This window comes from Buteo buteo, chromosome 31 (genome assembly GCF_964188355.1).
Source record: "Buteo buteo chromosome 31, bButBut1.hap1.1, whole genome shotgun sequence".
NCBI classification, from domain to species: Eukaryota; Metazoa; Chordata; class Aves; order Accipitriformes; family Accipitridae; genus Buteo; species Buteo buteo.
In genome coordinates, this window is record NC_134201.1 from 2,442,696 (window position 1) to 2,470,454 (window position 27,759).

Genomic DNA, 27,759 nt, shown 5'->3' on the forward strand with positions numbered 1-27,759 from the left:
CCCCTCCCCCCAAAACCCTCCCCCACCCCTCCCCACCAAGACCCCTCCCCCAATCCTGCCCCTCCCCCCCAACACGGGTCACGACCTCGCCTTAATAAAACCCAACGTGATTCGCCGCCTCCGCGCGTGGTCTCGATTATTTCTTTTTGAGGGGTGGGGCCTGCGACCCCTCCCCCACCCCCCCCACAAAATTTCGAGGGGGCGGGGTCCCCCCCATGGGCATCCAGCGACACCCCTCCCCCACCCCCCCCGCCCCTCCCCCACCCCCCACCATCTTTCCTCATTTCCTTCCTCAAAAAAAGAATCCAGGGAGATTGGGGCGGGGGGGGGAGGGGAGGGGAGGGGGAGGGGCGTCCGGCCACGCCCCTCCCCCTCCCCCGTTATAAGGCCCGGCCCGCGGTCGTGGGTTCGAATCCCGCCATGGGCCTGGGGTGGGGGTGGGCGCTGCTGGCGGCGCTGCTGGTGCCAGGTACCCCTCCCCCCACCCCCCCCTCCCCCACCCCTCCCCCCCACCCCCCCATCCCCTCCCCCCCCCCCCCTCCCCCCCCACCCTGGGTCCTCTGAACTCCTGGGTCCCCCTTTTTTTCCGGGGGTGGGGGAGGGGCGGGGGGTGTTTGGGACCCTTTTGGGGTGGGGGAGGGGTGGGGGGGGCTGGGAGTCATTTTGGGGGGGAGGGGTGGGGTCCATTCTGGGGGGGGGAGGGGAGGGGGGGTGGGGAACTTAAGGGGGGGTGGGGGTCGCTCCTGCCCCACAGTTGTGGGTCTGTCCGGTTCTTTTTTTGGGGGGGGGGGGGAGGGGTGCCGGATTCTTCGGTCCGTGCTGGGGGGGGGGAGGGGCTGAGGGCAGGATGTGGGGGCTGAGTCATGGGGGGGGGGGGGGGGGAGGGGGGGGCTTCTTCCGTGAGTCAGTGTGGGATGTGGGGGTCAGTTCGGGGGGAGGGGGGGGGGGCAGGTCTATAGGAGATGTGGGCACAAACATCGGGGTCCTTTCTATGGGGAGATGTGGGGCAGAACACGGGGGTCTGTTCTATGGGGAGATGTGGGGCAGGAGATGGGGGTTGTGTCTATGGGGAGATGTGGGGCAGGACACGCAGGTCCCTTCTATAGGGAGATGTGGGGCACAAACACCCGGGTCCTTTCTATGGGGAGATGTGGGGCTGGACTTGTGGGTTCCATCTATGGGGCACTGTGGGGCAGGAGCTGTGGGTCCCTCTTATGGGGAGACGTGGGGCACAAACACCCAGGTTGTTCCTATGGGGAGATGTGGGGCAGGATGTCATGGTCCTTTCTATGGGGTGGTGTGGGGCAGGAGCTGTGGGTCACATCTATGGGGAAATGTGGGGCCAGACACCAGGTCGTTCCTATGGGGAGATGTGGGGCACAAACACCCACATCCTTTCTGTGGGGAGATGTGGGGCAGGAGCTGTGGGTCGCATCTATGGGCAGATGTGGGGCTGGGACATGGGGGTCCTGTCTATGGGGAGATGTGGGTCTCATCTGTAGGGAGACGTGGGGCAGGATGTCACGGGCCTTTCTATGGGGAGATGCGGGGCTGGACGTCATGGTCCCTTCTGCGGGGAGATGTGGGGCAGGGACATGTGGGTCTGTTCTATGGGGAGATGTGGGGCACAAACACCCGGGTCCCATCTATGGGGAGATGTGGGGCAGGATGTCATGGTCCTTTCTATGGGGAGATGTGGGGCTGGGACACCTGGGTCCCATCTATGGGGCACTGTGGGGCAGGAGCTGTGGGTCTGTTCTATGGGGAGATGTGGGGCAGGATGTCACAGTTCTTTCTATGGGGAGAAGTGGGGCAGGAGATGTGGGTCCCTCCTATGGGGAGATGTGGGGCACAAACACCCGGGTCCCATCTATGGGGTGCTGTGGGGCAGGAGCTGTGGGTTGCATCTATGGGGAGATGTGGGGCAGGACACCTGGGTCCTTCCTATAGGGAGATGGGGGGCGGGAGATGGGGGGCAGGAGATGGGGGTCCCATCTATGGGGAGATGTGGGGCACAAACACCCGAGTCTTTTCTATGGGGAGATGTGGGGCTGGATGTGTGGGTCTGTTCTATGGGGAGATGTGGGGTAGAATGTCATGGTCCCATCTATGGGGCGCTGTGGGGCAGGATCTGTGGGTCCCATCTATGGGGCAGCATGGGTGTGGCACCCGGGGCCCCTCCCCCATTCGCCCCTCCCCCCCTTTTTCCCCGCCCAGCCCCCGCCCTGCGCTGCGGCGACATCCCCTGCCCCTCCCCCCTGGACGTGTGTCGCCGGACGACCCTGACGACCCTGACGGGTGAGACCCTGCGGGGGGAGGGGTTGGGGGTCAGAGGGCAAAGGTCACGGGCGGAGGCCGACCTCTGACCTCTGACCTCTCCCCACCCAGGGGGGCGGGTCCTGCGGCAGGAGGAGGGGGGCTGCGACCTGGCGGGACCCCCCGACGTCGTCGTCGTCACCTTCCGCTCCCACGGGGAGGTGGTGACGCTGCGGGAGGAGCGCTGCCGGGGGGGAGGGGACGGCGACTGCCCCGCCCCCGCTGCCCCGCCCCGCTCACGTGAGTGGACACGCCCCGACCCCCCCCACCCCCAGACCCAACCCCCCCACCCACCTCCCATCATTTTTCATTATTTTTTGCGGGCGAAACCCCCCATAAACCCCACAACCTTTTTTTGGGTGGGGCTGGGTGGGGCTGGGTGTGGCCCCGGTGACCCCGCCCCTCTGCCCCACCCATCCCCTCCCCCCCCCTCCCATTTTTTACCATTATTATATTTTTTTGGAGGAGACCCCCCACACACAAACACCACAACGTCTTTGGGTGGGGGCAGGGGTGGGTGGGGCTGGGTGGGGCCCCACTGACCCCACCCCCCTGCCCCACCCAGCCCCTCCCACCCCCTCCCATTTTTTATCATTATTATATTTTGGGGGGGAAACCCCACAAACCCCACAACCTTCCCCCCCTCCCCTCTTTGGGTGGGGGTGGGGGGGGCTGGGCGTGGGCCCCCCTGACCCCGCCCCCCTGCCGCACCCAACCCCTCCCCCCACCCCATTCCCATTTCTTCTTATTATTACTTTTGGGGGGGAACTTCCCCCCCCAAACCCCACAACCCCTTTGGGTGGGAGCGTGGGTGGGTGGGTCTGGGCGTGGCCCGGCTGACCCCGCCCCCCGCGCCCCACCCAGCCCCCGCAGCGCGCCCCCTGCTGTGCCCGACCTGCGACGCGTCCGACGGCTCCTGCCACGCCCCGCTGGCGGCCCTGCCCTGCCCCCGCCCCACCGATTACTGCCTTGACGTCATCACCCGCGGGCCCGGGGAAGGTGGGGGAGGGGCCGAGGGGGGAACCACGCCCTAAAAAAAATAATTTAATTTTTATTTATTTTTTAATTTGAAAAAAAAGGGGGGTGGGGGGAGGGGTGGAATGGCGGGAATCCCTTTTTTGGGGAGGGTGGGGGGAGGGGAAGGGGTGGGGGAGGGGGGGGAGGGGCAGACCCCTCTGTCCCCTTTTTTTTTTAATTTGGGGGGGTGGGGGAGGGGTTTCCCGGGGTCCCCTGGTTGGGGGGGGGGGGGCTGATGGGGGGAGGGGCTGATGGGGGGAGCGGTGGGGGGAGGGGCTAACGGGGGTGGGGGGAGGGGCGGTGCCTACACTCAGACCCCCGCGTCCCCTTTTTTGGGGTGGGGTGGGGGTGGGGGAGGAGGGGGGGGAGGGGCGGTGCCTGACCCGGAAGCCCCTCCCCTCCCCCTCCCCCCCCTTTTTTTTTTTTTTTTTTTTTTTTCCCGCAGTGGGGGAGGGGCGGATCCGTGGGTGTGGCCGCGCCGGCGCGTGCCGGGGTTTGCTGGCGCTGGACAGTGGGCGGGGCCGGCGGGTGGCGCTGAGCTGCTGCCAGAGCGACCAGTGCGAGCCGGGTGAGGGGGACTGGGGGATACTGGGATGGACTGGGATAAACTGGGATAGACTGGGAGGGGTCTAGGGGATACTGGGATATACTGGGATATACTGGGAGGGGGCTGGGAGGGACTGGGAGGGGTTTGGGAGGGGACTGGGAGGGGGCTGGGAGGGGTCTAGGGGTTACTGGGATATACTGGGAGACACTGGGATATACTGGGAGACACTGGGAGGGAACTGGCTTATACTGGGAGCAGACTGGGATAAACTGGGATAAACTGGGAGGGACTGGGAGGGGATTGGGAGGGGGCTGGGAGGGGTCTAGGGGTTACTGGGATATACTGGGATCCACTGGGAGGGAACTGGGTCATACTGGGAGCGGACTGGGATAGACTGGGAGGAGACTGGGAATGGAACTGGGAGACACTGGGAGGGAACTGGGAGACACTGGGTCATACTGGGAACAGACTGGGATAGACTGGGAGGAGACTGGGATAAACTGGGAGGGGATTGGGGGTTACTGGGATATACTGGGATCTGCTGGGAGGGAACTGGGAGACACTGGGAGGGACTGGGTCATACTGGGATAGACTGGGATAAACTGGGAGGGGATGGGGGTTACTGGGATAGACTGGGAGACACTGGGAGGGAACTGGGAGGGGTTTGGGGGGCACTGGGATATACTGGGAGGGGGCTGGGAGGGACTGGGAGGGGTCTAGGGGTTACTGGGATAGACTGGGATTCACTGGGAGGGGACTGGGTCATACTGGGAGCGGACTGGGATAGACTGGGAGGAGACTGGGAGAGGGCTGGGAGGGGATGGGGGTTACTGGGATATACTGGGAGACACTGGGAGGGAACTGGGAGGGACTGGGATAGACTGGGAGGGAGCTGGGAGGGGGTTGGGGGGTTACTGGGATATACTGGGAGGGGGCTGGGAGGGGTCTAGGGGTAACTGGGATATACTGGGAGACACTGGGAGGGAACTGGGATAAACTGGGAGGGAGCTGGGATAAACTGGGAGGGGATGGGGGTTACTGGGATATACTGGGAGACACTGGGAGGGAACTGGGTCATACTGGGATATACTGGGATAAACTGGGAGGGAGCTGGGAGGGACTGGGTCATACTGGGAGGGAGCTGGGAGGGGGTCGGGGGTTACTGGGATATACTGGGAGACACTGGGAGACACTGGGAGGGAACTGGGTCATACTGGGATAGACTGGGATAGACTGGGAGGGGATGGGGGTTACTGGGATATACTGGGATAAACTGGGAGCGGACTGGGATAGACTGGGAGGGGGTCGGGGTTACTGGGATATACTGGGATCCACTGGGAGGGACTGGGATAAACTGGGAGGTGATTGGGGGTTACTGGGATATACTGGGATCCGCTGGGAGGGAACTGGGTCATACTGGGATAGACTGGGATAAACTGGGAGGGGGCACCGCTGGGTGCTGGGTGGGGGTGGGGAGCCGCCCCCCCAGCCAGGGTCCCCGGCCCACTCTGGTTTGTCCCGGCGCAGGGGAGGAGCCGCCCCCCGTGGGGCTGCGCTGCTGGGCCTGCGAGGGGCCCGAGCCCCACTGCGCCCCCCAAGTGCTGCCCTGCGGGGGGGGGCGGAGCCGCTGCGCCCTCGCCAGGACCTACGGTGGGGGGGGTCTGGGGGGCTGGGGGGGTTCTATGGGGCTGGGGGGATTCTAGGGGGCAAACTATGGGGCTGGGGGGCAACATCTATGGGGCTGGGGGGGAAAATGTGGGGCTGGGGAGGGCCTGGGAGGGCAACATCTATGGGGCTGGGGGGCAAATGGGGGCAACATCTATGGGGCTGGGGGGAAAATGTGGGGCTGGGGGACAACATCTATGGGGCTGGGGGGGAAAATGTGGGGCTGGGCGGATCTATGGGGCTGGGGGATTCTATGGGGCAAACTATGGGGCTGGGGGCAACATCTATGGGGCTGGGGGGGGAAATGTGGGGCTGGGGGGCAACATCTATGGGGCTGGGGGGGAAAATGTGGGGCTGGGGGGCAACATCTATGGGGCTGGGGGGGAAATGTGGGGCTGGGCAGATCTATGGGGCTGGGGGATTCTATGGGGCAAACTATGGGGCTGGGGGGCAACATCTATGGGGCTGGGGGGGAAAATGTGGGGCTGGGGGGCAACATCTATGGGGCTGGGGGGGAAAATGTGGGGCTGGGGAGGGCCTGGGGGGCAACATCTATGGGGCTGGGGGGGTTCTATGGGGCAAACTATGGGGCTGGGGGGCAACATCTATGGGGCTGGGGGGGAAATGTGGGGCTGGGCGGATCTATGGGGCTGGGGGATTCTATGGGGCAAACTATGGGGCTGGGGGGGAAATGGGGGCAACATCCATGGGGCTGGGGGGGAAATGGGGGCAACATCTATGGAGCTGGGGGGAAAATGTGGGGCTGGGGAGGGCCTGGGGGGCAACATCTATGGGGCTGTGGGGGATGTGTGGGGCTGGGGGGGGATCTATGGGGCTGGGGGGGATCTGTGGGGCAAACTATGGGGCTGGGGGGGCAACATCTATGGGGCTGGGGGGAAAATGTGGGGCTGGGGGACAACATCTGTGGGGCTGGGGGATTCTAGGGGGCAAACTATGGGGCTGGGGGGGCAACATCTATGGGGCTGGGGGGGAAAATGTGGGGCTGGGGGACAACATCTATGGGTCTGGGGGGCAAATGTGGGGCTGGGGAGGGCCTGGGGGGCAACATCTATGGGGCTGGGGGGAAAATGTGGGGCTGGGGAGGGCCTGGGGGGCAACATCTATGGGGCTGGGGGGGATGTGTGGGGCTGGGGGGGGATCTATGGGGCTGGGGGGGATCTGTGGGGCAAACTATGGGGCTGGAGGGCAACATCTATGGGGCTGGGGGGGAATGTGGGGCTGGGGGAAACATCTGTGGGGCTGGGGGGGAAATGTGGGGCTGGGGGAAACATCTATGGGGCTGGGGGGGAAATGTGGGGCTGGGGGAAACATCTATGGGGCTGGGGGGGATCTGTGGGGCTGGGGAGGGTCTGTGGGGCAAACTCTATGGGGCTGGGGGGTGTGTGTGGGGCAACATCTATGGGGCTGAGAGATTCTATGGGGCAAACTATGGGGCTGGGGGGGTCTGGGGGGCAACATCTATGGGGCTGGGGGGGAAATGTGGGGTTGGGGGGACGTGTGGGGCTGGGGGAAATGTGGGGCTGGGGGGATCTGTGGGGCTGGGGGGGATCTATGGGGCAAACTATGGGGCTGGGGGTATTCTATGGGGCAACCTCTATGGGGAAGGGGGTATTCTACGGGACTGGGGGGGGGGGTCTGTGGGGCAACATCTGTGGGGCTGGGGAAGTCTTGAGGGGGGGTCTCTATGGGGCTGGGGGGTCTCTATGGGGCTGGGGCATCTCTATGGTGTTCTATGGGGCTGGGGGGTCCCTATGGGGCTGGCGGTGTCTCTATGGGGCTGGGGGGTCTCTATGGGGCTGAGGGATCTCTATGGGATTCTATGGGTCTGGGGGGGTCCCTATGGGGCTGGGGGTGTCTCTATGGGGCTGGGGGGTCTCTATGGGGCTGAGGGATCTCTATGGGATTCTATGGGGCTGGGGGGATCCCTATGGGGCTGGGGGTGTCTCTATGGGTCTGGGGGTGTCTCTCTGGGGCTGGGGGGTCCCTCCGTGTCCCTGACCCCCCCCGTTCCCCCCCCCAGGCCCCTCGGGGGAGCCCTGGCTGGTTCGGGGCTGCGCCACCCCCGCCTGGTGCGAGACCCCCCTGGGGGTCGGGGGGCTGCGGGGGGGGGCCCTGCCCCACTGCTGCCGTGGGTCGCTCTGCAACCGCCTGCCCGGGGACCCCCCCCCTCCCTCCGCCGCCCCCCCCGGGGCCTCCAGCGCCTTCGGCCTCCTCCTCCTCCTCCTCCTCGCTGCCCCACACATCATCTAAGTGTGGGGCAATTCTGTGGGGCCTGGACCCCCCCCCCCCCCCAAAAAAAAACCCCACCCTGAGTGTGCGGGGTGCGGACACCCCCCCCCTTATTTATAATTAATTAATTAAAGGATTTTAATTGATTGCACTGCTGCCTCAGGGGGGGAGGGGAGTGACACCCCCCCCCCTTGTTTCCCCCCCCTCCAACCCCCAAACTGGGGGGGGGGGCTGCGCCCCACCCTGCCCCACCCCCCCCAGGTGTTTGGGCCCCTCCTATGTGGGGCAGGGTGGGGCAGGGTGGGGCACCCCCTCCCCCCCCTCCCCCCCCCCCGTCTATGGGGTGTGACTCACTTTGGGGGGGGGGGAGGGTGACTCAATGGGTTTGGGCTGGGCTGTGGGAACGGCTGTGGGGCAGGGCTGTGGGGGAAGGTTATGGGGCAGAGCTATGGGGGAAGGTTATGGGGCAAGGTTATGGGGCAGGGCTACAGGACAGGGCTATAGGGCAGAGCTATAGGGCAAGGTTATGGGGCAGAGCTATGGGGCAGAGCTATGGGGGAAGGTTATGGGGCAAGGATATGGGGCAGGGCTATGGGGCTGCTCTATAGGGCAAGATTATGGGGCAGGGCTACAGGGCAGAGCTATAGGACAAGGTTATGGAGCAGAGCTATGGGGCAGAGCTATGGGGGAAGGTTATGGGGCAAGGTTATGGGGCAGGGCTATAGGACAGGGCTATAGGGCAAAGTTATGGGGCAAGGTTATGGGGCAGGGCTATGGGGCAAGGATATGGGGCAGGGCTATAGGGCAAGGTTATGGGGCAGGGCTATGGGGCAAAGTTATGGGGCAAGATTATGGGGCAGAGCTATGGGGCTGCTCTATAGGGCAAGATTATGGGGCAGGGCTATAGGGCAGAGCTATAGGCAAGGTTATGGGGCAGGGCTATAGGGACTGTGCTATAGGGCAGGGCTATGGGGCAGGATCAGGAGGGTTACTGCTCTGGGGCCGCACTATGGGTCAGATCTATGGGGCGGAGATCCCGCGGGCCGGCCGTGGGGCAGGGAGTCCGTGGGTCGGGCCGTGGGGTGCTGTGGGCCGTGCTATGGGGTGGGGAGCCCCGGGGGCCCCCCACCCTCGCCCCACCCTTTTCTCCGCTCCCATAAATCGGGGCGGCTGCGCCCCATAGCACGGGCAAGGCCGAGATGTGGGGCCGGGATATGGGGGGGGGGGCCCGGCTGCTGCCGCTGCTGCTGCTGCTGCCAGGTATGGGGCAGGGACGGGACTTGGGGGGCAGAGGGGGGGGACTTGGGGGGCAGGGATTGGGGGGGGGCAGGAGCCGTGGGGCTGGGGCTGTTGGGGTCCACGGTGGGGGCGGGGGGGCATGTTGGGGGGCTGCTGTGGGGCAGGGAGCTGTGGGGGGGGTGTTGGGAGCTGTGGGGCTGGAGCTGTGGGGCTGGGGGCTGTGGGGCAGGGGGCGTGTCAGGAGGTCAGGATTGTGGGGCTGGGACGCTATGGGGCAGGGGGGGTGTCGGGGGACAGGGCTATGGGGCTGGGACGCTATGGGGCAGGGACAGAGGGGTGTCAGGGGAGATGTGGGGCAGGGGGGTGTCAGAGGATCTGTGGGGCAGGAACTGTGGGGCAGGGGGGGGTGTCAGTTCAGGTCTATGGGGCAGGGCTGTTATGGGGCAGGGGGGTGTCAGGGGAGCCGTGGGGCAGGAGTTATGTGGGGCAGGGGGGGTTGTCAGGAGTTCAGGTCTATAGGGCAGGGCTGCTATGGGGCAGGGGGGTTGTCAAGGGATCCATGGGGCAGGAACTGTGGGGCAGAGGGGTTGTCAGGAGTCAACACTTATGGGGCAGGGCTGTTATGGGGCAGGGGGGTGTCAGGGGAGCTGTGGGGCAGGAGTTCTGTGGGGCAGGGGGGTTGTCAGGGGATCTATGGGGCAGGAGCTATGGGGCAGAGGGGTTGTCAGGGGTCAGGACTATGGGGCTGGTCTGCCATGGGGCAGGGGGGTGTCAGGGGCCAGGGCTATGGGGCTGGGACGCTATGGGGCAGGGACAGAGGGGTGTCAGGGGATCTGTGGGGCAGAAGCTATGGGGCAGGGGGGTTGTCAGCAGTTCAGATCTGTGGGGCTGGGCTGCTGTGGGGCAGAGGGGTGTCAGGGGAGCGGAGGGGGTGTCAGGGCGCGCCGTGGGTCGCGCCGTGGGTCGGGCCGGGACAGGCTGAGACAGGTCGAGCGTCCGTGGGGACGCGTCCCCGCGGGCAGGGTGGGGCCCCCGTCACCCCCCCCCCCCGTACCCACATACACGGTGTGGGGCGGGTGACGTGTGGGGCAGGCGCCGTGGGGCTGGAGTGCCTGAGCTGTGGGGCGGAGGACGGGACCTGCCGTGGGGCCACCAACGTCACCTGCCCCCCCGAGAGCGACGTCTGCGCTGAGGCCTGGGCGGCCGTGACGTGGAGTGAGTGGGGAGGTGTGGGGCAGGAGGCGGGGGGGGGGCGTTTCTGTGGGGAGATGTGGGGCTGGGACATGGGGGTCTGTTCTATGGGGAGATGTGGGGCAGGAGATGGGGGGTCTCATCTATAGGGAGATGTGGGGCAGAACATGGGGGTCCTGTCTATGGGGAGATGTGGGGCTGGGACACTGGGATCCCTTCTATAGGGAGATGTGGGGCACAAGTATCTGGGTCCCATGTATGGGGAGATGTGGGGCAGGAGATGGGGGTCTGTTCTATGGGGAGATGTGGGGCTGGATGTCATGGTCCCTTCTATGGGGAGATGTGGGGCACAAACACTCAGGTCCCTTCTATAGGGAGATGGGGGGGCACAAACACCTGCGTCCTTTCTATGGGGAGATGTGGGGCAGGACATGTGGGTCCTTTCTGTGGGGAGATGTGGGGCTGGATGTCATGTGGGGCTGGATGTCATGGTCCCTTCTATGGGGAGATGTGGGGCAGGGACACCTTTGTCCTTTCTATAGCGAGATGTGGGGCACAAACACCCAGGTCCCTTCTATGGGGAGATGTGGGGCTGGGAGATGGGGGTCTGTTCTGTGGGGAGATGTGGGGCTGGAACACCCAGGTGCCTTCTATAGGGAGATGTGGGGCACAAACACCCACATCCTTTCTATGGGGAGATGTGGGGCTGGAGACGTGGGTTTGTTAGTTGTGGGGCTGATGTGGGCCCCAAAGATATGGGTCCACTGGTTATAGGGAGGTGTGGGGCTGGGACACCAGGACCCCTCCTATGGGGAGGTGTGGGGCTGGGACATGGGGGTCCTTTCTATGGGGAGATGTGGGGCAGGGACACCTTTGTCCTTCCTATGGGGAGATGTGGGGCACAAACACCTGGGTCTTTTCTATGGCGAGATGTGGGGCAGGACATGTGGGTCCTTTCTATAGGGGAATGTGGGGCTGGGAGATGGGGGTCTGTTCTATGGGGAGATGTGGGGCTGGACGCCGGGGTCCTTTCTGTGGGGAGATGTGGGGCTGGGAGATGGGGGTCTTTTCTATGGGGAGACGTGCAGCCCGGACATGGGGGTCCTTTCTATGGGGAGATGTGGGGCTGGGACACCAGGATCCCTTCTGTGGGGACATGTGGGGCAGGATGCCTGGGTCTTTTCTGTGGGGAGATGTGGGGCAGGACATGGGAGTCTGTTCTATGGGGAGATGTGGGGCTGGGACATGGGGGTCCTTTCCATGGGAGATGTGGGGCACAAACACCCAGGTCCCATCTATGGGGAGATGTGGGGCAGGACCCCCAGGTTCGTACCCCCCCCACCCCCCAATAATCCCTGTGTCCCCCCTTTTCCCAGGTCACGGGCGGTTCTCGCTGGGCGGGCGGGGCTGCGGGCGGGGCCAGGCGGGAGCCAACGCCCGGGCCTTGGAGCTCTTCGGCCTCGTCGTCTTCGTCAGGAGACACCAGTGCCGGGAAGGGGGGGGCTGCAACGGGGAGCTCCCACTGGGGCTGGAGGGAGCCCTGCCCCTGCCCGGTACTGGGATGGACTGGGATAGACTGGGAGGGGACTGGGAGGGGCTGGGTGGGGACTGGGTGGGGACTGGGTGGGGACTGGGATAGGCTGGGAGGGAGTGGGATAGACTGGGAAGGACTGGGGGGAATTGGGAGGGACTGGGGGGGACTGGGAGGCGACTGGGATAGACTGGGAGGGGATTGGGAGGGACTGGGGGGGACTGGGAGGGGCTGGGTGGGGACTGGGTGGGGACTGGGTGGGGACTGGGAGGCAACTGGGATAGGCTGGGAGGGAACTGGGAGGGACTGGGGGGCACTGGGATAGACTGGAGGGGACTGGGAGTTTACTGGGTGGCACTGGGGGCCGTAAGGGGCAGTGGGGGCGGGGCATCGCTGACCCCGCCCCCTGGGCGGTTGCCAGGCAACGCGAGCGGGCGGGTGGCCAATGGGCTGCGCTGTTACGGGTGCCCCGACGACGGGCCCTGCCCCCCCGACGCCGTCGTCCAATGCTACGACGACCTGCGGGGCTGTTTCCACGGCAACGTCACCCTCAGCCTGGGTGAGCACTGGGAGGGGACTGGGAGGGGACTGGGAGGGCGGAGCTGGGCGGGGCACGGCCGCCCTATAGGTCCCCGTGCTCGCTATAGGGCGCGGGTATAGGTCCAAGCGCCCTACTGGGCGGGTCTTGTGGCCACGGAGACCCTATAGGGCCGTGGGCGGGGTGGGTGGGGCGCAGGGGGGCGGGGCGGTGACCAGCCCCGCCCGTCCCCTGTAGGCGGGGTCACCCTATGGCGGGAAGTTCGGGGCTGCGTGCGGGACCAGAGCTGCACCCAGGAATCCCGGGGGGACGACGCCGTGGCGCTGAGGGGTTCCTGCTGCGCCGGCGACCTCTGCAACCGCCACCTGGCCAATAAGACCTTCTTCGCCCCCGATTTGCCCCGCCTCGAGCTCCTCCCCCACGGCCACGCCCCCACCGCCACGCCCAACGCCACCAAGATGGCCGCCGGCGCCACTAAGATGCCCGCCGGCGCCACCAAGATGCCCGCCGGCGCCACCGAGATGGCCGCCGGCGCTGCTAAGATGCCTGCCGGCGTCACCAAGATGGCCGCCGGCGCCGCCGGCACGCCCGCCGGCACCACCAAAGCCAACCGGCGGGTCAACGTCAACGTCAATGTGGTCAATGCCACGGCCAAGATGGCCGCCACCACCCCTAAGATGGCCGCCACGCAGCCCAACGGGGTCGCCGGGGTCAACAGGGTCGACACTGACGTCACCGGGGTCAACGCTGACATCACCAAGGTCAACGCCGGCGTCACCAGGGGCGTCACCGTCGGCGTTGACTTGGCCAACGTTGAGTTGGCCAACGCCAACGGGGCGGCTGTTGACCCCGCCGGGGCCGCCGGCGACAAGATGGCCGCCGGCGACAAGATGGCCGCCGGCCGAGCGGCCCCGGGGGCGGGGCAGCCCCGCCAGCGCCATGACGGCGTCAAAGGGCGGGGCCACCCCCTTGGGGGGCCGGGTTGGCTCCTCCCCTTCCTGCTCTTGCCCCTCCTCTAAGGGGCGGGGACACCCCAAAAAGACCCCACGTGTGCAATAATCGCCCCGCCCCCCCCCCCCCCCCGGCAGGGCCAATGGGGGGGAGAACCCCCAAAGTGCCCCTCCCCCGCTATGGGGCGCCCCCCAACTTGGGGGGCAGGAGGGACAATAAACGGCTGCGGTGGAACAAGGTGGGGGGTTTTTTTGGGGGTGTGGCCGGCCACGCCCAGACACTTGGGGGGATCCCCTGGACGACTTGGGGGTGGGGCGGGGAGATGGGTGTGGCCCCACCCCACCCTCCAAAAAATCACCAGAAACGAGTTTCTTGTCCAAAAACAACCTGTAATAAATACACAGAGGCCCCTCCCTCCCCCCCCAAAATATGGGGGACCCCAAAATCCCGGGAGGGAGTGGGGGGGTCCCAGTAGGATTTCGGGGTTCCCAGTTGGGTTTGGGAGGTTCCCAGTTTAATTTTGGGGATTCCCAGTTGGGTTTTGGGGTTCCCAGTTGGGATTTGGGAAGTTCCCAGTTGGGTTTTGGGGATTCCCAGTTGAATTTGGGGGTTCCCAGTTGGGTTTTGGGGGTTCCCAGTTGGGTTTTGGGGTGTTCCCGGTTGGGTTTGGGGGTGCCCAGTTGGGTTTTGGGGGCTCCCGGTTGGGTTTTGGAGATTCCCAGTTGGGTTTTGGGAAGTTCCCAGTTGGGTTTTGGGGCTCCCAGTTGGGTTTTGGGGATTCCCAGTTGAGTTTGGGAGGTTCCCAGTTTAATTTTGGGGATTCCCAGTTGGGTTTGGGGGTTCCCAGTTGGGTTTTGGGGTGTTCCCGGTTGGGTTTGGGGGTTCCCAGTTGGGTTTTGAGGGCTCCCAGTTGGGTTTTGAGGGCTCCCAGTTGGGTTTTGGGGGCTCCCAGTTGGGTTTTGGGGGCTCCCAGTTGGATTTTGGGGCTTCCCAGTTGAGTTTGGGGGTTCCCAGTTGAGCTTTGGGGCTCCCAGTTGGGTTTTGCGGGGTTCCCAGTTGGGTTTTGGGGTGTTCCCGGTTGGGTTTGGGGGTTCCCAGTTGAGTTTTGGGGGTTCCCAGTTGGGTTTTGGGGGCTCCCAGTTGGGTTTTGCGGGGTTCCCAGTTGGGTTTTGGGGATTCCCAGTTGAATTTGGGGGGTTCCCAGTTGGGTTTTGTGGCTCCCAGTTGAGTTTTGTGGCTCCCAGTTGGATTTTGCGACTCCCAGTGGGGGTTTTGAGACTCCCAGTTGGGTTTTTGGGGCTCCCAGTTGAGTTTTGGGGATTCCCAGTTGGGTTTTGCAGCTCCCAGTTGAGTTTTGCAGCTCCCAGTTGGGTTTTGGGGGGTTCCCAGTTGAGTTTTGGGGGTTCCCAGTTGGATTTTGGGGCTCCCAGTTGAGATCTGTGGCTCTCAGTTGAGATTTGTGGCTCCCAGTTCAGTTTTGGGGGGTCCCTAGTGGGGTTTTTCGGCTCCCAGTTGAGTTTTCTGGCTCCCAGTTGGATTTTACGACTCCCAGTGGGGGTTTTGAGACTCCCAGTTGAGTTTTGGAGCTCCCAGTTGGGTTTTTGGGGGTTCCCAGTTGAGTTTTCTGGCTCCCAGTTGGGTTTCTGGGCACCCTCAGTTGCGTTTTGGGGCTCCCATTTTGGTTTTTGGGTGTCCCTAGTGGGATTTTGGGGCTCCCAGTTGGGTTTTGTGGCTCCCAGTTGGGTTTTGGGGGGTCCCCAGTGAGGTTTTGCAGCTCCCAGTTGAGTTTTGGAGCTCCCAGTTGGGTTTTGGGGGGTTCCCAGTTGGGTTTTGGGGATTCCCAGTTGGGTTTTGGGGATTCCCAGTTGGGTTTCGGGGGGCTCCCAGTTGAGTTTTGGGGCTCCCAGTTGGGTTTCTGGGCTCCCAGTTGGGTTTTGTGGCTCCCAGTTGGGTTTTGGGGGGCCCCCAGTTGGGTTTTGGGACTCCCAGTTGAGTTTTGGGGCTCCCAGTTGGGTTTTGGGGGGTCCCCAGTGGGGTTTTGGGACTCCCAGTTGAGCTTTGGGTCTCCCAGTCATGGTTTTGGGGATTCCCAGTTGGGTTTTGGGGCCTCCCAGTTGGGTTTGGGGGTTCCCAGTTGATTTTTGGGGCTCCCAGTTGGGTTTCTGGTCTCCCAGTTGACTTTCCGGGGCTCCCCAGTTGGCTTTTAGGCTTCCCAGTTGGGTGCTGGTTTTCTCTCTCACACCCTTGAGCCGTTTCGAGACAATTTAGTAGCCGGGGGTCGGAATTCGGTTGCCCTGGGCAGAATTCGGTGGCCCTGGGCGGGTTTTGGTGGCCTTGGGTGGGTTTCGGTGGCCTTGGGCGGGGTTCGGTGGCCTTGGGCGGGGCTTTTGGGGTCCCCCAGGCTTTTTTGGGGGGGGTGTCCTGGGGTGGTGGGCGGGGTTTTGGGGGTCAGGGCGGGGCGTCGCCCCCGGTGACGGTGAGGACGGCGTCCATCCAGATGCGCAGCGCCTCGGCGCTGGGGGCCACCAGGCAGAAGAGGCGGTCGTAGGTCTTCAGGCAGAAGGTCAGGCGGGGGTTGGGGCTCTGGGGGGGGGGACAAGCTGGGGGTCAGCCCCATAGATCCCACCCCCAGACCCATAACTGCCTCCCCAGCCCCATAGATTCCCCACCGGACCCATAGATTCCCCTCCAGGACCCTATAGACCCTTCAGGCAGAAGATCAGCCATGGCTTGGGGGTCTTGGGGGGGTTCCAACTTGGGTTTCAGCCCCATAGATCCCACCCCCTGACCCATAACTGCCTCCCCAGCCCCATAGATTCCCCACCGGACCCATAGATTCCCCACCAGACCCATAGATTCTCCTCCAGGACCCTTTAGACCCTTCAGGAAGAAGGTCAGCCATGGCTTGGGGGTTCCAACCTGGGGGTCAGCCCCATAGATCCCACCCTGTGACCCATAACTACTCCTCCAGCCCCATAACTCCCTCCCCAGCCCCATAGATTCCCCACCAGCCCCATAGATTCCCCTCCAGAACCCCATAGACCCCTCAAGCAGAAGGTCAACCTTGACTTGGGGGTCTTCGGGAGTTCCAACTTGGGTTCCAGCCCCATAGATCCCACCCCCTGACCCATAACTAACTCCCCTGACCCATAACTCCCTCTCCAGCCCCATAGATTCCCCACCAGCCCCATAGATTCCCCTCCAGAACCCCACAGACCCTTCAAGCAGAAGGTCAACCATGGCTTGGGGGTCTTCAACCTGGGTTCCAGCCCCACAGCTCCCACCCCCTGCCCCATAACTCCCCCCGCCCCGCCCCCCAGCCCCGCCCCATAGATGCCCCGCCCCGCCCCGCCCTATAGGCCGCCCCCCGCTGGACCTTGCAGGCCACGCGCCCGTGGTCGTAATAAACCTCCTCGATGGCCTGGAAGTAGATGACGCCCTTCAGCTTCGTCTCCTCCTTGTCTGGGGGGGCGGGGAGAGGGGCGGGGTCACCCCCTGACCCCCCCCATACACCCCCCGTACCCCTATAGACCCCCTATACCCCTATGGACCCCCCATACCCCCTATAGACCCCCAAACCCCTATAGATCCCCCATGGCCCCTATAGACCCCCCCCCTACCCGCTATAGACCCCCATATCCCCTATAGACCCCCCATGGCCCCTATAGACCCTCCAAACCCCCTATAGACCCCCCAAACCCCCTATAGACCCCCCCCATACCCCCTATAGACCCCCATATCCCCTATAGACCCCCCATGGCCCCTATAGACCCCCAAACCCCTATAGACCCACCATGACCCCTATAGACCCCCAAACCCCTATAGACCCCCCAAACCCCCTATAGACCCCCCCATACCCCCTATAGACCCCCAAACCCCTATAGACCCACCATGACCCCTATAGACCCCCAAACCCCCTATAGACCCCCCAAACCCCCTATAGACCCCCCCATACCCCCTATAGACCCCCAAACCCCTATAGACCGCCCATACCCCCTATAGACCCCCATATCCCCTATAGACCCCCCATGGCCCCTATAGACCCTCCAAACCCCCTACAGACCCCCCCCATACCCCCTATAGACCCCCAAACCCCTATAGATCCCCCATATCCCCTATAGACCCACCACGACCCCTATAGACCCCCCCCCCACACCCCCTATAGGCCCCCATATCCCCTACAGGCCCCCCCTAGACCCCCCCATGGCCCCTATAGACCCCCCCTACCCCCTACAGCCCCCCTATAGCCCCCCCCTAGACCCCCCCCCATACCCCTATAGACCCCCCCCCTCAATGTCCCCTATAGACCCCCCCCGTGACCCCTATAGACCCTGCAAAACCCCCCATAGCCCCCCCGGCCCCCCCCGTACCCCCATAGTAGGCCAGCACCCTGCGGCGGGGGTCGAGGTGGAACCAGCGCCTCCGCCAGGTCTTGAAGCGCCCCCCCAGTTTGGTGAGGGGGCCCCGGCAGGAGCCCCCCGAAACCCGCACGGCCCCGCACCCCTCGGGCCGGTGCCCCCGTGCCCGCAGCTCCAGCGCCAGGTCCAGCTGGGGGGGGGACCCCAAAAATAGGGAGGGGGACCCAAAAATAGGGGGGGACCCAAAAATAGGGAGGGGGACCCAAAAATAGGGGGGGGGGGAGGAGGGATGGCTGGGGTGCTGGGAGACACCCCCCCCCCCCAGCACCCCAAAATCCAACCAGCACCCTAAAATCCCAACCAGCACCCACCGGACCCCCCCGGCACCCCAAAAGCCCAACCAGAGCCCCCAAATCCCCCCCAGCACCCCAAAATCCCAAACAGGACCCCAAAAATGGGGGATGTGCCCCAAAATACCCCCCAGCAGCCCAAAATCCCAAACAGGACCCCAAAAATGGGGGATGTGCCCCAAAATCCCAACCAGCACCCCAAAAGGGCGACCAGCACCCCAAAATCCCACCCAGCACCCCAAAATGGCAACCAGCACCCCAAAATCCCAACCAGCACCCACCGGACCCCCCAGCGCCCCAAAAACCCAACCAGCACCCCAAAAGGGCGACCAGCACCCCAAAATCCCACCCAGCACCCCAAAATCCCAACCAGCACCCCAAAAAATGAGGGATGTGCCCCAAAATCCCAACCAGCACCCACCGGACACCCCCCAGCGCCCCAAAACCCCAACCAGCACCCCAAAATCCAACCAGCACCCTAAAATCCCACCTAGCACCCACCGGACCCCCCCGGCACCCCAAAAGCCCAACCAGAGCCCCAAAATCCCCCCCAGCACCCCAAAATCCCAAACAGGACCCCAAAAATGGGGCATGTGCCCCAAAATCCCAACCAGCACCCCAAAAGGGCGACCAGCACCCCAAAATCCCACCCAGCACCCCAAAAATGAGGGAGGGACCCCAAAAATGATGGGGGGACCCCAAAAATGGGGGGGGGAGGAGGGATGGCTGGGGTGCTGGGAGACCCCCCCCCAGCACCCCAAAATCCAACCAGCACCCTAAAATCCCAAACAGGACCCCCAAAAATGGGGGATGTGCCCCAAATGCCCAACCAGCACCCCAAAAGGGCGACCAGCACCCCAACATCCCACCCAGCACCCCAAAATCCCAACCAGCACCCCAAAAAATGAGGGATGTGCCCCAAAATCCCAACCAGCACCCACCGGACACCCCCCAGCGCCCCAAAACCCCAACCAGCACCCCAAAATCCAACCAGCACCCTAAAATCCCACCTAGCACCCACCGGACCCCCCCGGCACCCCAAAAGCCCAACCAGAGCCCCAAAATCCCAACCAGCACCCCAAAATCCCAAACAGGACCCCAACAATGGGGGATGTGCCCCAAAATCCCACCCAGCACCCCAAATTCCCAACCAGCACCCACCGGACCCCCCCAGCACCCCAAAATACCCCCCAGCACCCCAAAAGGGCGACCAGCACCCCAAAATCCCAACCAGCACCCCAAAAGGGCGACCAGCACCCCAAAAATGAGGGATGTGCCCCAAAATCCCAACCAGCACCCACCGGACACCCCCCAGCGCCCCAAAACCCCAACCAGCACCCCAAAATCCAACCAGCACCCTAAAATCCCACCTAGCACCCACCGGACACCCCCGGCACCCCAAAAGCCCAACCAGAGCCCCCAAATCCCCCCCAGCACCCCAAAATCCCAAACAGGACCCCAAAAATGGGGGATGTGCCCCAAAATCCCACCCAGCACCCCAAATTCCCAACCAGCACCCACCGGACCCCCCCAGCACCCCAAAATCCCCCCCAGCAGCCCAAAATCCCAAACAGGACCCCAAAAATGGGGCATGTGCCCCAAAATCCCAACTAGCACCCCAAAATCCCACCCAGCACCCCAAATTCCCAACCAGCAACCACCAAACCCCCCCAGCACCCCAAAACCCCAACCAGCACCCCAAAATCCCACCCAGCACCCCAAAATCCCAAACAGGACCCCAAAAATAGGGGATGTGCCCCAAAATCCCAACCAGCACCCCAAAAGGGCGACCAGCACCCCAAAATCCCAACCAGCACCCCAAAATCCCAACCAGCACCCCAAAAATGAGGGATGTGCCCCAAAATCCCAACCAGCACCCACCGGACACCCCCCAGCGCCCCAAAACCCCAACCAGCACCCCAAAATCCAACCAGCACCCTAAAATCCCACCTAGCACCCACCGGACCCCCCCGGCACCCCAAAAGCCCAACCAGAGCCCCAAAATCCCCCCCAGCACCCCAAAATCCCAAACAGGACCCCAACAATGGGGGATGTGCCCCAAAATCCCAACCAGCACCCCAAATTCCCAACCAGCACCCACCGGACCCCCCCAGCACCCCAAAATCCCCCCCAGCACCCCAAAATCCCAAACAGGACCCCAAAAATGGGGCATGTGCCCCAAAATCCCAACTAGCACCCCAAAATCCCACCCAGCACCCCAAATTCCCAACCAGCACCCACCAGACCCCCCCAGCACCCCAAAACCCCACCCAGCACCCCAAAAATGAGGGAGGGACCCCAAAAATGATGGGGGGGACCCCAAAAAATGGGGGGGGAGGAGGGATGGCTGGGGTGCTGGGAGACCCCACCCAGGACCCCAAAATTTCAAACAGGACCCCAAAAATGGGGGATGTGTCCCAAAATCCCACCCAGCACACACCGGACCCCCCCCCAGCACCCCAAAATCCCACCCAGCACCCCAAAACCCAGGGTCTGCACCCCAAAACCCCGCCCAAGACCCCGCCCAGCCACACCCAGACCCCACCCACCACCCCAAAAACCCACCCAGCACCCCCAAAACAGGGGCAGCACCCCAAAATCCCACCCACCCCCCCCAACACCCCAAAAAACAGGGTCTACGCCCCAAAACCCCACCCAGGACCCCGCCCACCACCCTAAGACCCCGCCCAGCCACTCCCAGACCCCGCCCACCACCCCAAAATGACGCCCAGTCCCCCAAAACGAGGGGATCCACCCCAAAATCCCACCCAACCCCCCCCAGCACCCCAAAACCCGGGGTCTACGACCCAAAACCCCGCCCAGGACCCCGCCCACCACCCTAAAACCACACCCAGCCACACCCAGACCCCGCCCACCGCTCCAAAATGGCGCCCAGCGCCCCAAAACCGGGGGCTGCGCCCCAAGATGGGGGATTGGGGGGGGTCACTGGGATTTACTGGGATTTACTGGTCTCACCTCGGGTGGGGGCGGGGCCGGCGCCGGGGGGGGCGGGGCCTTCGCGGCCCGTCGGGCTTCCTGGGGGGGGGGAGGGGAGAGAAAATCAGAGACCACGCCCCCTCCGGGCTAGCCAAGCCCCCTCCCAGCCCCCCAACCCACGCAGACCACGCCCCTCCAGGCCCACCCCCCCTCTTCCAGATCCCACCCCGTCAGGCCACGCCCCCAGACAAAAAGACCACGCCCCCTTCCAGGCCACGCCCATGCCCCCCAGGTCCTCTATGGGGGGATATGTGGGTCCCAGACCCATATGTGGGGCAATATGTGGGTCCCAGACCCCTATGGGGGGATATGTGGGTCCCAGACCCATATGTGTGGGGCAATCTGTGGGTCCCAGACCCCCATGTGTGGGGCGATATGTGGTTTCCGGACCCCTATGGGGAATATGTGGGTCCCAGACCCATATGTGTGGGGCAATATGTGGGTCCCGGATCCCTATGGGGGGATATGTGGGTCCCAGACCCCCATGTGTGGGGCGATCTGTGGGTCCCGGACCCCTATGGGGGGATATGTGGGTCCCAGACCCATATGCCCATATGTGTGGGGCAATCTGTGGGTCCCAGACCCCCATGTGTGGGGTGATATGTGGATCCTGGACCCCTATGGGGGGGATATGTGGGTCCCAGACCCCCATGTGTGGGGCAATATGTGGGTCCCGGACCCCTATGGGGGAATATGTGGGTCCCAGACCCATATATGTGGGTCGATCTGTGGGTCCCGGACCCCTACCCTCGCCCGTAGCAGCCGCTCTCGCTCGGCCAAGGCTTCCCGCACCCGACGCTCCAGCTCGGCCAGGTGGAGGCAGGCGCTGTGGGGCAGGGGAGGGGGGGGGTCACTTGTGGGGCAGGGGGGTCACTTGTGGGGCAGGGGGGGCAGTTGGGGGTATGGGGGTAGTTGGGGAGGAAGAGGTTAACTTGTGTGGCGGGGGGCAGTTGGGGGGCAGGGGGGCACTTGTGGGGCTGGGGGGGCACCTATGGGTCGGGGGGAGGGTTATGGGGTGGTAGGGCAGTTATGGGGCTGGGGGAGAGTTATGGGGCAGTTATGGGGCAGAGGGGGCAGTTATGGGGCTGGGAGGGCAGTTGGGGGCCGTTATGGGGCAGACGGGGCAGTTATGGGGCAGAGGGGGCAGTTATGGGGCTGGGGGAGGGTTATGGGGCAGTTATGGGTCTAGAGGGGCAGTTAGGGGGCAGAGGGGGCAGTTATGGGGCTGGGAGGGCAGTTGGGGGGCAGTTATGGGGCAGAGGGGGGGCAGTTATGGGGCAGGGGGGCAGTTACGGGGCTGGGGGCCAGTTAGGGGTCAGAGGGGGGAGTTATGGGGCTGGGAGGGCAGTTATGGGGCTGGGGGGCCAGTTATGGGGCAGAGGGGGGGCAGTTATGGGGCAGGGGATCTCTCACCTGTAGGACTCGGGGTCCAGCTGCAGGGCCAGGACACCTGGGGGGGGGGGGGCACATCAGCACCCCCAACCCCCCCGGGACCCCCAAGTCCCCCCCAGACCCCCAAGTACCCCCTGGGACCCCCAAGTCCCCCCCCAGCCCCACCACTACCCCATAGATGCCCCCAAATCCCCCCCCAGCCCCCCAAATCCATCCCCCCCAGCCCCCCAACTACCCCATAGACGCCCCCAAATCCCCCCCAGCCCCCCAAATCCAGCCCCCCAACTGCCCCCCAGACCCCCCCACCCCCCCCAAAAAAAGGGGGTGCCCCTCCCCCACATCTCACCCTGGCCGTGGTGGGAGCGGGGGCGGGGGGCCGGGGGGGGGACCCCGCGCTCCCCCCGCTTTCGGGGGAGGCTGCCGGCCCGCTGCAGCCCGATGGCACCCTGGGGGGCAGAGGGGGGGTGAGGGGGGGGCACTTGGGGGGCAGGAGGGGGATTGGGGGGGGAGGTATTTGGGGGGGTCTGGGGGGTTTGGGGGGGGTCCTAGGGGGGATTTGAGGGGGTCTATGGGGTTACTTGGGGGTCCCGGGGGGGGATGTGGGGGTCTGTGGGGCACTTGGGGGGCAGGGGGAGCAGTTGGGGGGCAGGAGGGGGCACTTGGGGGGCAGGAGGGGGATTGGGGGTGGTGGTATTTGGGGGGGTCTCGGGGGGTTGGGGGGTCCTAGGGGGGATTTGGGGGGATCTGTGGGGTTACTTGGGGGTCCTGGGAGTTACTTATGGGTCACAGGGGGGGTACTTATGGGTCAGGGGGGTCTATGGGGTACTTGTGGGTCTCAAGGGGTTACTTGTGGGTCACAGGGAGGCACTTGGGGGTCCCGGGAGGGGATTTGGGGCAGCTACAGGGTACTTAGGGGTCCCAGGGGGTTACTTGTGGGTCCAGAGAGTTACTTGTAGGTCACAGGGCAGCACTTGGGGGTCACAGTGGGTACTTGTGGGTCTCAAGGGGTTACTTGTGGGTCATAGGGAGGCACTTGGGGGTCCCGGGAGGGGATTTGGGGCAGTTCTAGCTAAATTTGGGGTCCCAGGGGGTTACTTATGGGTCTGGGGAGTTACTTGTGGGTCACCAGGATTTACTTGTGGGTCGCAGGGCAGCACTTGGGGGTCACAGTGGGTACTTGTGGGTCTCAAGGGGTTACTTGTGGGTCACAGGGGGGCACTTGGGGGGCCCAGGAGTGGATTTGGGGCAGCTATAGGGAACTTAGGGGTCCCAGGGGGTTACTTATGGGTCCGGGGAGTTACTTGTGGGTCCGGGGTGACTTATGGGTCGCACCTGGACGGAGCTGCGCAGGGCGAGGACGCAGGGGGGGTCGCGCTGGTGGGGGCCCAGCAGGATCAAACGCCGGTCGGTGCGGTGGGAGAACATCAGCTGGGGGGACCCGGGCGTTGGGGGGGGACGGGCGCGGGCATCCTGCCCCACATCTCCCCATAGAACAGACCCACATGTCCCAGCCCCACATCTCCCCATCGATGGGACCCGGGTGTTTGTGCCCCACAACTCCCCATAGGAGGGATCCCAGGGTCACAGCCCCACATCTCCCCATCGACAGGACCCACAGCTCCTGCCCCACATCTCCCCATAGATGGGTCCCAGCTGTTTGTGCCCCACATCTCCCCATAGAAGGGACCTGGGTGTTTGTGCCCCACATCTCCCTATAGAAGGGATCCCAGTGTCCCTGCCCCACATCTCCCCATGGAAAGGACCGTGACATTCTGCCCCACATCTACCCATAGAACAGACCCACATCTCCCTGCCCCACATCTGCCCATAGACAGGACCCACAGCTCCTGCCCCACATCTCCCTATAGATGGGCCCCAGAAGTCCAGCCCCACATCTCCCCATAGAACAGACCCACATGTCCCAGCCCCACATCTCCCCATAGAAAGGACTGTGACATTCTGCCCCACATCTCCCCATAGAAGTGACCCCCACCTCCTGCCCCACATCTCCCACCTGCCCCCCCGCCGTCACCGCCGCCTCCGCCGTCATCGTCCTGGCCGTCACCGCCGACGGCGGCCCCGGTGACGTCACCGCCGCCCCCGATGACGTCACCGCCACCGCCCTTTGAACCTCCCGCCCTTCCGGCAGCTCCGGCACTTGTGGGGCGCGAACGTGGGGGTCCCCAAATATTTGGGGTTCGGTTCCATCCTCGTCCGCCGGGGGGCGCTCGTCCTGGGTGGGGGGAGGGGCAGGGCGGGGCGGGTGGGGGGAGGGGCACGCCTGGGTCCTGGCCCCGCCCCCCCCACCTACCTGCTGGTCCACACCCCGAGGGTGGGGGAGGGGACGCAGACGTCACGGGGTGGGGTGGGGGGAGGGGACCCCGCCCTGGCAGGACCGGTTGGTCGGGGTGGGGGAGGGGTGGGGTGGGGGGAACCGGGGTGTCCTGCCCCACATCTCCCCATAGAAAAGACCCCCATGTCCTGCCCCACAGTGCCCCATAGAAAGGGCCGTGACATCCAGCCCCACATCTCCCTATAGATGAGACCCCCGTGTCCAGCCCCACATCTCCCCACAGAAGCGGTCCTGGTGTTTGTGCCCCACAGCTCCCCATAGAACAGCCCCACACGTCCCAGCCCCACGTCTCCCCATAGACAGAATCCACATCTCCCAGCCCCACACCTCCCCATAGAACAGCCCCACACATCCAGCCCCACATCTCCCCATAGAAAGGGCCGTGACACCCTACCCTACGTCTCCCCATAGAAAAGACCCCCATGTCCCAGCCCCACATCTCCCCATAACCAGTGGACCCACGTCTCTAGCCCCACACCTCCCCACAGAAGGGACACCCATCTCCTGCCCCACATCTCCCCATAGAACAGACCCCCATCTCCTGCCCCACATCTCCCCATAGAACAGACCCCCATCTCCCAGCCCCACATCTCCCCACAACCAGTGCACCCACATCTCCGGGCCCCACATCAGCCCCACAACTAACAAACCCACGTCTCCAGCCCCACATCTCCCCATAGAAAAGACCCAGGTGTCCAGCCCCACACCTCCCCATAGATGAGACCCCCATGTCCCAGCCCCACGTCATCCCACAGACACGACTCTGGTGTTCCAGCCCCACATCTCCCTATAGACAGGACCCCCGTGTCCCTGCCCCACACCTCCCCACAGAAGGGACCCCCATGTCCAGCCCCACATCTCCCCATAGAACAGACCCCCATCTCCTGCCCCACATCTCCCCATACATGGGACCCAGATGTTTGTGCCCCACATCTCCCTATAGAAGGGATCGCAGTGTCCCAGCCCCACATCTCCCCATAGACAGGACCCCCATGTCCCAGCCCCACGCCTCCCTATAGGAGGGACCCCCATCTCCTGCCCCACATCTCCCCATAGATGAGACCCACATGTCCCTACCCCACATCTCCCCATAGAACCACCCCCCACCTCCTGCCCCACATCTCCCCCCAGCCCCCCCCCAGCCCCACAAGTACCTCCAGTTTTAACCCCTCCAGCTCCAGCGCTGTCGCCGTGGGGTCCGGATCCTGCGAGGGGGGGGAGGGGGGGGGGGGCTCCCAGTTCAGCCCAGTCCATCCCAGTAACGCCCCCCCAGTGCCCCTCCCCCCCCCAGTACACCCCAGTCTCACCCCACTGCTCTCCTCTCCCTCCTGGGGGGTCGCAGGGGGGGGGTCGTCGCCCCCCCCCGTGTCGTGGTGCACCATGGGAAGGCGGCGGGGGGGGGGTCAGAGGTCACGGGAGGGGGCCAGAGGTCACGGGATGGGGAGGTCAGAGGTCAACACACCCCCACCCCCCCAAAAAAATGGGGGGGCCGCGGGTGTCCGCGCGCTCGCCCGGCTGAAAGGGGGGGAAGGGGGAGGGGTGTGGGCGTGGCCGAAGTGACGTCACTGCCACCCCACGGGGAGGGGCCCCGCCCGGACACGCCGGTTCCCGCCCGCGCCCACGGAGTTGGGGGGGGGAGAAATGGGCGGGGCTTCCCCCTTCCCCTCCCCCCAGCGTGGGAACCGGCCACACCCGCGGCCTCAAGGGGGAAGCTCCGCCCCCTCCCCGGCCCCACCCCGCCCCTCCCCCGCTCAGGACTCATTATTTCGATCGTCTCATTTATTTGGGGGGGGGGAGGGAGGGAGGGGACAGCCCCAGAAGTGAGGGAGGGGGCGTGGCCAACGCCGGGGGGCGTGGTCATCTCGAAGAAGGCGTGGCCAACTCGAAGAGGGCGTGGTCAGCTCCAGGGGGGTGAGTAGATCATGGGGGGTGGTCAGCTGCCGAAGGGGGTGTGGCCCCACTGGAGGGGGCGTGGCTTGTGTGATGGGTGGGCGTGGCCGGATTGGGGGGCGTGTCCTGGCTGGCGAGGGGCGGGGCTAAGCGACGTCATCCTGGATTCCGCAGCGGAGATTGGCCGGGACGGCGACATCTGGGGGGGGGGGAGGGGAGAGAGTGAAGGGTGGGGGAGGGAATTAGGGGTGGGGGAGGGGAGAGACAGTTAGGGGTGGGGGAGGGGAGCTAATTAGAGTGGGGGAGGGGAGAGAGTGAGGGGTGGGGGAGGGGAGAGAGAGTGAGGGGCGGGGGAGGGGAGAGAATTGGGGTGGGGGAGGGGAGAGAGAATTGGGGGTGGGGGAGGGAATTAGGGGTGGGGGATGGGCGGGACCCCAAGGGTGGGGGTGGGGGAGGGCGGGGGGGTGGGGGAGGGGCGCACCCATGAGGCGGGGGCGGGGCAGGTTGAGCCCCTCCATCAGCGCCACGAAGGCGTCGGGGCTCAGCGTGAGGCGGGGGTTGAGGCGCCGCTCCTCCCCCACCGTCGACACCGTCTGCCCTGGGGGGGGGGGGAGGGGAGGGGGGAGGGGGGGAGGGGTCAGGCCCCCCCACCCCCCCCCTCAAAGTGACCCCCAGGCCCCCCCCACCCCGACCCCCAAATCACCCCCCCAGCCCCCCAAGTGCCCCCCCCGGACCCATAAGTGACCCCAACAGCCCCCCAGTGCCCCCCCCAGTGCCCCCCAGTTACTCCCAGTGCCCCCAAGTGCCCCCCCACTGCCCCCCAAGTGCCCCCCCAGTTTCTCCCAGTGCCCCCAAGTGCCCCCCAGTTTCCCCATTGCCCCCCAAGTGCCCCCCAAGTGCCCCCCAGTGCCCCCCAAGTGCCCCCCAGTGCCCCCCAAGTGCCCCCCCAGTGCCCCCCCACCGTTGTAGTCGTGGGCCGGGTAGACCAGGCAGCCGTCGGGGAGGGTGAAGATTTTCTCGTGCACCGACCGGTACAGGGTGCGGGGGCAGCCTGGGGGGGGGGGGGGGGGGCGTCACCATGGCAACCGGTCACCATGGCAACCGGTCACCATAGCAACCGGTCACTATGGCAACCGGTCGCCATGGCAACCGGTCGCCACGGCAACCGGCATCC

General features: G+C 64.8%; 3 protein-coding genes and 1 long non-coding RNA gene across 6 annotated transcripts; 3 read left to right on the plus strand and 1 right to left on the minus strand.

Moving 5' to 3' along the window:
• The first annotated feature begins 393 nt into the window (after positions 1–393).
• Positions 394–7,854, plus strand: PLAUR (plasminogen activator, urokinase receptor). Of its 2 annotated transcripts, XM_075018968.1 has the most exons (7): positions 394–469; positions 2,218–2,298; positions 2,389–2,556; positions 3,181–3,315; positions 3,779–3,901; positions 5,408–5,530; positions 7,587–7,854. In XM_075018968.1, exons 1-7 carry the CDS (start codon positions 421–423, stop codon positions 7,814–7,816), a joined length of 909 nt encoding a protein of 302 aa, XP_074875069.1. In that variant the 5' UTR covers positions 394–420; the 3' UTR covers positions 7,817–7,854. The 2 variants fall into 2 exon arrangements, with proteins under 2 accessions (XP_074875069.1, XP_074875070.1); XM_075018969.1 differs by lacking the exon at positions 5,408–5,530.
• Positions 7,855–10,319: 2,465 nt separating this feature from the next.
• LOC142026134 (uncharacterized) lies at positions 10,320–11,424 on the plus strand. Its single transcript, XR_012648777.1, has 3 exons — positions 10,320–10,466; positions 10,503–10,542; positions 11,283–11,424. It is a non-coding gene; the product is annotated as an uncharacterized LOC142026134 (long non-coding RNA).
• A 98-nt stretch (positions 11,425–11,522) lies between these two features.
• On the plus strand, positions 11,523–13,463 carry LOC142026005 (uncharacterized). Its single transcript, XM_075018752.1, has 4 exons — positions 11,523–11,550; positions 11,602–11,778; positions 12,178–12,315; positions 12,532–13,463. The coding sequence occupies exons 1-4, from the start codon at positions 11,523–11,525 to the stop codon at positions 13,311–13,313; spliced, it is 1,125 nt and encodes a 374-aa protein (XP_074874853.1). The 3' UTR covers positions 13,314–13,463.
• A 1,247-nt stretch (positions 13,464–14,710) lies between these two features.
• Positions 14,711–26,465, minus strand: PHLDB3 (pleckstrin homology like domain family B member 3). Of its 2 annotated transcripts, none has more exons than XM_075018926.1 (11): positions 26,003–26,465; positions 25,850–25,900; positions 24,357–24,575; positions 23,675–23,770; positions 22,689–22,788; positions 22,364–22,400; positions 21,698–21,776; positions 20,930–20,989; positions 17,616–17,793; positions 16,622–16,666; positions 14,711–15,828 (listed from the first exon to the last, which is right to left on the minus strand). In XM_075018926.1, the coding sequence occupies exons 1-11, from the start codon at positions 26,075–26,077 to the stop codon at positions 15,482–15,484; spliced, it is 1,287 nt and encodes a 428-aa protein (XP_074875027.1). In that variant the 5' UTR covers positions 26,078–26,465; the 3' UTR covers positions 14,711–15,481. The 2 variants fall into 2 exon arrangements, with proteins under 2 accessions (XP_074875027.1, XP_074875028.1); XM_075018927.1 differs by having other exon boundaries at positions 15,528–15,828; positions 16,622–16,707.
• Positions 26,466–27,759: the final 1,294 nt, after the last annotated feature.